This window comes from Nansenia antarctica (assembly GCF_963989245.1).
Source record: "Nansenia antarctica genome assembly, chromosome: 10".
Classification (NCBI taxonomy): Eukaryota; Metazoa; Chordata; class Actinopteri; order Argentiniformes; family Microstomatidae; genus Nansenia; species Nansenia antarctica.
Genome location: NC_137680.1, coordinates 26236320 through 26246319, shown reverse-complemented (window position 1 = coordinate 26246319; position 10000 = coordinate 26236320). Strand labels below are relative to the sequence as shown.

The window sequence follows — 10000 nt, the reverse complement described above, 5'->3', positions numbered from 1 at the left end:
AGAGAGAGGGAGAGAGACAGAGAGAGAGGGAGAGGGAGGGAGGGAGGAAGAGAGAGGGAGAGAGAGAGGGGAAGGGAGAGGGAGGGGGAGAGAGAGGGAGAGAGACAGAGAGAGAGGGAGAGGGAGGGAGGGAGGAAGAGAGAGGGAGAGAGAGATGAGGGGAAGGGAGGGAGAGGGAGAGGGAGGGAGAGGGGGAAGAGAAGGAGGGAGAGGGAGAGGGAGAGGGGGAGAGAGGGAGGAGAGAGAGGGAGGGAGGAAGAGAGAGAGAGGGGAAGGGAGAGGGAGGGGGAGAGGAGAGAGGGAGAGAGACAGAGAGAGAGGGAGAGGGAGAGGGAGAGAGGGAGAGGGAGAGAGGGAGGAAGAGAGAGGGAGAGAGAGAGAGGGGAAGGGAGGGAGAGGGAGAGGGAGGGAGAGGGGGAGAGAAGGAGGGAGAGGGAGAGGGAGAGGGAGAGGGAGAGGGAGAGGGGGAGAAGGAGGGAGAGGGAGAGGGAGAGGGGGAGAAAGGGAGAGAGAGAGAGGGAGAGGAAGGGAGATGGTTCATTTTCCACTCTGTCAGGGGAGGTGTCGAGGCTGGCTCTTGCCCCTCCACCCTTCGGCCCCTTCCACCCCTCCACCCTTCGACCCCTTCGACCCCTTCGACCCCTCCGCCCCTCCACCCTTCCACCCCTCCACCCTTCCACCACCCTCCACCCCCCTCCACCCCTCCGGCGACTTGCGGCCTATCAGCTCGGATCAGAAAAGTACACACATCTCAGATCTCAGGACCTAGGAACCAGCCAGGGACACACCTAGCAAACAGAGAGGGACACACCTAGCAACCAGAGGACAGCCAGGGACACACCTAGCAACCAGAGGACAGCCAGGGACACACCTAGCAACCAGAGGACAGCCAGGGACACACCTAGCAACCAGATGACAGCCAGGGACACACCTAGCAACCAGTCTGGGACACACCAGAGAGGGAGAGAGAGAGAGAAAGAGAGGGAGGGAGGGAGGAAGAGAGAGAGAGAGAGAGAGAGAGAGAGAGGGAGGGAGGGAGGGAGAGAGAGACAGGGAGAGAGAGAGAAAACAAGAGAGAGAGAGAGAACAAGAGAGAGAGAGAAGGAGATGGAGAGGGAGAGAGAGAGAGACAGAGAGAGAGAGAGAGAGAGAGAGAGAGAGAGAGAGAGAGAGAGAGGGATTGTCTGATTATCAGTTCACCTCACAGAATCTTGGTCTTTCATCTTGAGACGTTGTGTAAAAGGCCAGTAGAGTGACATGACACTCACAGAGAGATTCTCCATCTCTATCTGACTATCATAATCCCTTCCTCTCTCCCTCTCTAGTATCTTCCTCTCTCCTCCTTTCCTCTCCCTCTCCCTCTCCATCCTCCTCTCTCCCTCCTCTAGTTCCTCTCTCACCGTGATCACCTTCCCCCTCGATGACAGTCGGCCATTTTGATTTCATATCGCCCCTGGAGCAATTAGGGGTTAAGTGTCTTGCTCCAGGGGTGCTGCCTTGCTTGGGGGGGCTGTGGCGCATGAGGTAGAGCTGCAGTCTAATGATCGCAAGGTTGGCAGATCGGCAGTTCGAGCCCCGGCTGGCCACATGTCGAAGTGTCCTTGGGCAAGACACTGAACCCCAAATTGCTTCCAGTGAGCGGGCCGACGCCTTGCATGGTAGCTTGCTGCCATTGGCGTGTGAATGTGTGTGTGAATGGGTGAATGAGAGGCCGTGGTAAAGCGCTTTGGATAAAGGCGCCATATAAGTCAGTCCATTTACTATTTTTGCTCAAGGGAACATGCAGCTCCCTCCTGAGCCGGGGATAACCTCTAGGCTACCTGGCTCTCTAACCTCTAGACTACCTGCCTCTCTAACCTCTAGGCTACCTGCCTCTCTAACCTCTAGGCTACCTGCCTCTCTAACCTCTCTAACCTCTAGACTACCTGCCTCTCTAACCTCTAGTCTACCTGCCTCTCTAACCTCTAGTCTACCTGCCTCTCTAACCTCTAGTCTACCTGCCTCTCTAACCTCTAGTCTACCTGCCTCTCTAACCTCTAGACTACCGGCCTCTCTAACCTCTAGACTACCTGCCTCTCTAACCTCTAGACTACCTGCCTCTCTAACCTCTCTAACCTCTAGACTACCTGCCTCTCTAACCTCTAGACTACCTGCCTCTCTAACCTCTAGACTACCTGCCTCTCTAACCTCTAGACTACCTGCCTCTCTAACCTCTAGACTACCTGCCTCTCTAACCTCTAGTCTACCTGCCTCTCTAACCTCTAGACTACCTGCCTCTCTATCCTCTAGTCTACCTGTCTCTCTAACCTCTAGGCTACCTGCCTCTCTAACCTCTAGACTACCTGCCTCTCTATCCTCTAGACTACCTGCCTCTCTAACCTCTAGACTACCTGCCTCTCTAACCTCTAGACTACCTGCCTCTCTAACCTCTAGACTACCTGCCTCTCTAACCTCTAGGCTACCTGCCTCTCTAACCTCTAGGCTACCTGCCTCTCTAACCTCTAGGCTACCTGCCTCTCTAACCTCTAGACTACCGGCCTCTCTAACCTCTAGACTACCTGCCTCTCTAACCTCTAGACTACCTGCCTCTCTAACCTCTCTAACCTCTAGACTACCTGCCTCTCTAACCTCTAGGCTACCTGCCTCTCTAACCTCTAGACTACCTGCCTCTCTAACCTCTAGGCTACCTGCCTCTCTAACCTCTAGACTACCTGCCTCTCTAACCTCTAGGCTACCTGCCTCTCTAACCTCTAGGCTACCTGCCTCTCTAACCTCTAGACTACCTGACCTCTAACCTCTAGACTACCTGCCTCTCTAACCTCTAGGCTACCTGCCTCTCTAACCTCTAGACTACCTGCCTCTCTAACCTCTAGACTACCTGACCTCTAACCTCTAGACTACCTGCCTCTCTAACCTCTAGGCTACCTGCCTCTCTAACCTCTAGGCTACCTGCCTCTCTAACCTCTAGACTACCTGACCTCTAACCTCTAGACTACCTGCCTCTCTAACCTCTAGACTACCTGCCTCTCTAACCTCTAGGCTACCTGCCTCTCTAACCTCTAGACTACCGGCCTCTCTAACCTCTAGACTACCTGCCTCTCTAACCTCTAGACTACCTGCCTCTCTAACCTCTAGGCTACCTGCCTCTCTAACCTCTAGACTACCTGCCTCTCTAACCTCTAGGCTACCGCCACCCCAAGGAAGGAAGTTATCGACCGTACGTCAACAGCACTTTAACGCATCTGAAATAACCTTCTTGTGAGTCGGGTAAAACAGTATATATTTAGCCCGGTCCTTTCTTGTGGTGGGTGTAACCAAAGCACTGCGGTCTCAGACATAACAACAATGTCACACGACACGGCTCAATGAAGGAAAGGTCAGATCACCTTATCAGGTCACACACCTTGGGCTGTGTTGTGTATTAGCGAGCTGTACGAATAAAGTTTGACATTATTTGACACAATCAAGTACTTGAGTTCAGCATCACAGCCGGGTGAACTCACCGCAACCTTCTACCTCTCAACCATCATCACAAGCGTGTGTGTGTGTGTGTGTCTGTGTGTGTGTGTGTACGATAATAGTCATGGCGACTGCTGCTCTTTCTATAATGAAAGATGATCAATTAGATTAGCCATGGCTAACAGTCTCTTTGTATTAAGCTTTAGTTCCCATCGCTCAGGGTGAGGCTGAGTGTGTCTATGTGTGTGTGTGAGTGTATGTGTATGTGTGTGTGTGTGTGTGTGTGTGTGTGTGTGTGCCTCAGCTACTGTATGTCTCTCTGTCTGTCTGCCTCTCTGTCTGTCTCCCAGACCAGACCAGACCAGACCAGACCAGACCCAGACCAGACCAGACCAGACCCAGACCAGACCAGACCCAGACCAGACCAGACCGAGACCAGACCCAGACCAGACCCAGACCAGACCAGACCCAGACCAGACCAGACCCAGACCAGACCAGACCCAGACCAGACCCAGACCAGACCCAGACCCAGACCAGACCAGACCCAGACCAGACCCAGACCAGACCAAACCGGACTAGGACTAGGACTGGGGTTGGAACTGGGCTGGGGTTGGCTGGGACTGGGTGTTGCCAGGTCATCACGCTCCACTGCTGCCCTGCCTGGTACAAGTCTGCTCTCTGCTGCTAACTGAGTGTGTGATTGATACGGTAACCACGGCAACCATGTCACAGGCGGCGGAGACGTCCAGTACAACCACTTAACAGAGCTTCCTTCCATTCTTCTACGCTTGGACACATGCTACATACACGCTACATACATGACCCTGCTGAGAACATGTACTAACAGATCACTGCAATGTAAGTCGCTTTGGATAACAGCGTCAGCTTAATGGCACATATTATTATATTACTATATATATAATTATTATTATTACATGTAGAGGACATACACCGATGAGCCAGAACATTATGACCACTGACAGATGTAGTGAATAACTGATTAGGGGTCAGTTAATGGTCAGGGTCAGGGCCAGGTCAGGGTCAGGGCTAGGTCAGGGCTAGGTCAGGGTTAGGTCAGGGTCAGGGTCAGGGTTAGGGTCAGGGTTAGGTCAGGGTCAGAGTCAGGGTTAGGTCAGGGTTAGGGTCAGGGTCAGAGTCAGAGTCAGGTCAGGGTCAGGGTTAGGTCAGGGTCAGAGTCAGGTCAGGGTTAGGTCAGGGTCAGGGTCAGGTTAGGTCAGGGTCAGGGTCAGGGTTAGGTCAGGGTCAGGGTCAGGTTAGGTCAGGGTCAGGGTTAGGTCAGGGTCAGGGTTAGGTCAGGGTCAGGGTTAGGGTCAGGTCAGGGTTAGGTCAGGGTCAGGTCAGGGTCAGGGTTAGGTCAAGGTCAGGTCAGGTCAGGGTTAGGTCAGGGTCTGGATTAGGTCAGGGTTAGGTCAGGGTCAGGTCACGGTCAGGGTTAGGTCAGGGTCAGGGTTAGGTCAGGGTCAGGTCAGGGTCAGGGTCAGGGGCAGGTCAGGGTCAGGGTTAGGTCAGGGTCAGGGTCAGGGTTAGGATTAGGTCAGGGTCAGGATTAGGTCAGGGTCAGGATTAGGTCAGGGTCAGGTCAGGTCAGGGTTAGGTCAGGGTCAGGGTTAGGATTAGGTCAGGGTTAGGTCAGGGTCAGGTCAGGGTCAGAGTCAGGGTTAGGTCAGGGTCAGGGTTAGGTCAGAGTTAGGTCAGGGTCAGATCAGGGTCAGGTCAGGGTCAGGGTTAAGGTCAGGGTCAGGGTCAGGGTTAGGGTCAGGGTCAGGATTAGGGTCAGGGTCAGGGTCAGGTCAGGGTCAGGGTTAAGGTCAGGGTCAGGGTTAGGGTCAGGGTCAGGATTAGGGCAGGGTCGGGGTTTTTAACCAATCAGGGGACAATCTACAAGGCTGACCCTTTAACCAATGACAATCCACACAGTTGACTCTTTAACCAATGACAATCCACACAGTTGACTCTTTAACCAATGACAATCCACACAGTTGACTCGTTAACCAATGAGGAGACAATCGAATTAAAGACAAAGATGCTGATTCAGGTCTGCACAGGGAAGCACCCAGGTTGGATACAAGCTTTACCTCCCCCATCTCTATCTCCCCTATCCCTCCATCTCTCCCTCTCCCCCATCCCTCCATCTCTCCCTCTCCTCTACCCCTCCATCTCTCCCTCTCCCCCATCCCTACATCTCCCTCATGCCTCCATCCCTCCCTCTCCTCATCCTTCCCTCTCCTTTATCACCCCATCTTTCCCTCTCCTCCATCTCCCTCCCTCTCCGTCTCTCCCTCATCCCTCCATCCCTCCCTCTCCATCTCCCCACTCCCCCCTCATACCTACCTCATCCCTCCATCCCTCCCTCCCCCCCACCCCATAATAATAGTTACCATGACGCCGGTGAGCAGACAGACCACTTTGCCACAGCTGGTCCTGGGGGACACGTCCCCGTAGCCCACGGTGAGGAAGGTGATGGCGATGAGCCAGAGGGCCGTGTCCATGCGGCCCGTCATCTCCTGGGTCTGCCTGCAGGGGGCAGCAGAGAGAGGGAGAGGAGAGGAAGAGAGAGGAGAGGGGGGGTGCGAGAGAAAGAGAGAGAAAGAGAGACAAGCTCAGAACACAGACTGTCTGCATTAGATGGGAACTGACTAGATGGACTGACTTATATAGCGCCTTATTCCAAACCACTTTACAATGGTCTCTCATTCACCCATTCACACACACATTCACACACCAATGGCGGCAAACTACCTTACATGCAAGGCGCCGGACCGCCCATTGGGAGCCATTTGGGGTTCAGTGTCTTGCCCAAGGACACCTCGACATGTGGCCTTCCAGGGTTTCAACCGCCGATCTGCCGACCTTGCAATCATTAGACGGCAGCTCTACCTCCTGCGCCACAGCCGCCCATGATGGCATATGAGATTATAATTATGTGACACGTTCTAATGCTTTGGTCCTCATATCGGGATCCCAAAAAAAAAAATGTGAATACATTTCCGCGTTTTTGAAAATCAATGACACACTCGCTAGTCAACTAAAACAGCTTTGTTTTGTGAGCCTGCTAACAATGTAAAGTAGTGTTGTAGTTAACTAGGTAGCAGTGGGGATTAGTCAACGAATCAATTGCATTATGTGACACGGTCTGGTGAAAGGGGGAACATGTCGGCAACCAATGAAAAATGTTCAGACTTTCATTTTGAAACACGGAAATATGTTGTCAACGTTGTTGAAAATCACAACACACACTCGCTAGTCAAGCCAAAATACTGCAACGCAATGGATTCGGTGAGTAATCCCCCACTGCTACCTAGTTAACTACAACTCTACATGACATTGTTAGCAGGCTCACAAAACAAGCTGTGTTAGTCGACTAGCGATGTGTCGTTGGTTTTCAACAACGCTGAAATGTATTCACCTATTTCAAAAGAAAAGTCTGAACATTAAATCGGCTGCTGACGTGTTTCCTCTTTCAGCAGACTGTGTCACATGTCTGTGATGCTGTGTGTTCTACCATGAGATCACTGTCACACAGAGCCAGACTGTGTCACATGTATGTGATGCTGCGTGTTCTACCATGAGATCACTGTCACACAGAGCTAGAGCTGGGCAGGCTGGCTGTGTGTTCTACCATGAGATCACTGTCACACAGAGCTAGAGCTGGGCCAGACTGTGTCACATGTATGTGATGCTGTGTGTTCTACCATGAGATCACTGTCACACAGAGCTAGAGCTGGGCCAGACTGTGTCACATGTATGTGATGCTGCGTGTTCTACCATGAGATCACTGTCACACAGAGCTAGAGCTGGGCAGGCTGGCTGTGTGTTCTACCATGAGATCACTGTCACACAGAGCTAGAGCTGGGCCAGACTGTGTCACATGTATGTGATGCTGTGTGTTCTACCATGAGATCACTGTCACACAGAGCTAGAGCTGGGCCAGACTGTGTCACATGTATGTGATGCTGCGTGTTCTACCATGAGATCACTGTCACACAGAGCGAGAGCTGGGCAGGCTGGTGGAGGTAGAGATCAGAGGACGGGCTCATTGTAATGCACACGCACACACTGCCAGACCGTGCACACACACTGGCTAGGTATGTGGTTTGCGGAGAGCTATTTACCAGAACAGACAACTATTATCACTGAAACTGTCATTACACATATTTTCCGAAACAGGCAAGTCAAATTGACCATCAGATTTGAGGTAGAGTGAGAATCTGTTTCTAATAAATGGTGTGTGTGTGTGTGTGTGTGTGTGTGGGTGGGAGGGGTTGGGGGGATAGACCTGGCATGCACGTGTCTGTATGTAGCAAACAGGAGTGTAAGCCAAACTGGTGTGTGATAGTGTGTGTGTGTGTGTGTGTGTGTGTGTGAGTGTGTGTGTGTGTGTGTGTGTGTGTTTGTGTGTGTGTGTGTGTGTGAACATGTGTGTCTGCGTCTGTGTGTTTCTGTCTGCATCTGTATCTATGCATGTGTGTGTAGGTGTGTGTGTGTCTCTGTCTGTATCTATGTATGCATGTGTGTGTGTGTGTGTGTCTGTGTCTGTGTCTGTGTGTGTGTGTCTGTGTCTGTGTCTCCCTCTGTATGCATGTATGTGTGTATATGTGTGTGTGTGTGTGTGTTTGTCTCTGTCTGTATCCGGGCGTACGTGTGTGTGTGTGTGTGTGTGTACCTGTGTCACTGTCTGTATCCGAGTGTATGTGTGTGTGTGTGTCTCTCCCTCCCTACCTCTCACAGGGCGTGAGCATCCAGGTGTGTGTGTGTGTGTGTGTGTGTGTGTGTGTGTGTGTGTGAGTGTGTGTGTGTGTGTGTGTGTGTGTCTGTATCTGGATATGTATGTGTGTATGTGTGTGTGTCCTGCCCCCCCTCCCTACCTCTCACACACCGTGAGCATCCAGGAGGTGTGTGTGTGTGTGTGTGTATCTACCTCTCACCCAGCGTGAGCATCCAGGTGTGTGTGTGTGTGTGTGTGTATCTACCTCTCACACAGCGTGAGCATCCAGGAGGAGCAGAGCCAGAAGAAGAGGATGAAGACCAGCAGCGTGCGGGCGGGGTACTTGTTCATCAGCACCTTCAGCACGAAGCGGAAGGTGAAGTTGATGTTGTTCAGCGAGCCGATGCTCCTGTAGGAGGCGCTGAGGAGCACCTTGCTGTGCAGCAGGATGGCCCGGTGCACCAGGTAGACCCGCAGGAACATCAGCGCCGACAGCAGCAGCTCCGTGTCCAACAGCGCCTCCCCATGGCGGGAGGATACGCACAGCGGCGCCGACGCCGACGACCCGTTGTTGATGATGACCTCCGAGGAAGAGGAGGAGCGAGGGGTCACGGCCGGGGGGAGGAGGGAGCCGGAGGAGGAGGAGGAGGAGCCAGAGGAGGAGAGGGAGGAGGAGGAGGAGAGGGAGGAGGAGGAGGTGGGTGCGAGTGCCCCCACCTCCCAGTAGGTGCCCACAGGGTGGATGGCGCAGACCAGCAGCTCCAGGGAGATGCCCAGCAGGCGGTGGGTCGTCATGGCGATGCGCCAGTCCACCTGGTTGTGGTCGATGATGAAGAGCTGGAGAGAGAGGGAGGGGAGAGGAGGAGAGGGGGGGGGAGGGAGGAGAGGGGAGGGGAGAGGAGGAGAGGGGGGGGGGAGGGAGGAGAGGGGGGGGGAGAGGAGGAGAGGGGGGGGAGGAGAGGGGGGGGGAGGGAGGAGAGGGAGGGGGAGGGAGAGGGGAGAGGGAGGGAGAGGAGAGGGAGGAGAGGGGGGGACAGGAAGGAGAGGGGAGGGGAGGGAGAGGGAGAGGGAGAGGGGAGAGGGAGGGAGAGGAGAGGGAGGAGAGAGAGAGAGGAGGAGGGAGAGGGGGAGTGCAGGAGAGGAGAGGGGAAGTGGGAGGGAGAGGGGAGAGAGAGAGAGACAGAAATCGAATCAGAGAAAGACAGAGGGGAGGGGGAAAAGGAGAGAAGTGTCAACAGAGGATTGGTCACCTGATCAGTGGGAGGAAGTTGTGGGTGATGTATTAATTACATTAGGTGTGTCAAGGAGGACTAAAGGAAGGGGACCGGATGACTCATGTTTGAATAGAAGGAGGCCCCGGGTAAACATGGACCCAGCCCAGCAGACACCCAGCGCTAAGGAGCGCTATAGGAGACCGTTTCTGCATCGCCATGACGACCCAGCAATAACACTGTCCACCTCCTCCTCCTCCTCTGGTTGGCTGGCTCCATCTGGGTGATCAGAGTCAGGCTGGAGGATGTCAAACCTTACCTGCTGTCTAGTAGAAGGTCCCAAATGTCTATTGGCCTATTATTCAATTGAACTTTTCAATTGAACTTTCTTTTGTTGTTATTGTTGTTGTTTTGTGGTTGGAGCTGCTGTAATGCCTGAAGTTCCTCTTGGGGATCAATAAAGTACCTGTCTGTCTGTCTGTCTGTCTGTCTCTGTCTCTGTCTCTGTCTCTCTCTCTCTACCTACTAGTACCTACCTACCTACCTACCTCTCTCTCGCTCTCTGTCTGTCTGTCTGTCTGTCTGTCTGTCTATCTATCTATCT

The 10000-nt window shown here is 53.4% G+C and overlaps 1 protein-coding gene across 1 annotated transcript in view; it reads right to left on the bottom strand.

Annotated features, from left to right (window-relative positions):
* The window catches only part of kcnn4 (potassium intermediate/small conductance calcium-activated channel, subfamily N, member 4), a gene marked incomplete at both ends in the record, with an annotated part of 51946 nt that overhangs the window by 25821 nt on the left and 16125 nt on the right, over positions 1–10000 (bottom strand). Inside the window, 3 exons of the mRNA XM_080541136.1 lie at positions 5859–5994; positions 8451–8767; positions 8903–9022. Coding sequence (XP_080397262.1) covers positions 5859–5994; positions 8451–8767; positions 8903–9022 — 573 coding nt within the window. The remainder of the gene's footprint in view (positions 1–5858; positions 5995–8450; positions 8768–8902; positions 9023–10000) is intronic.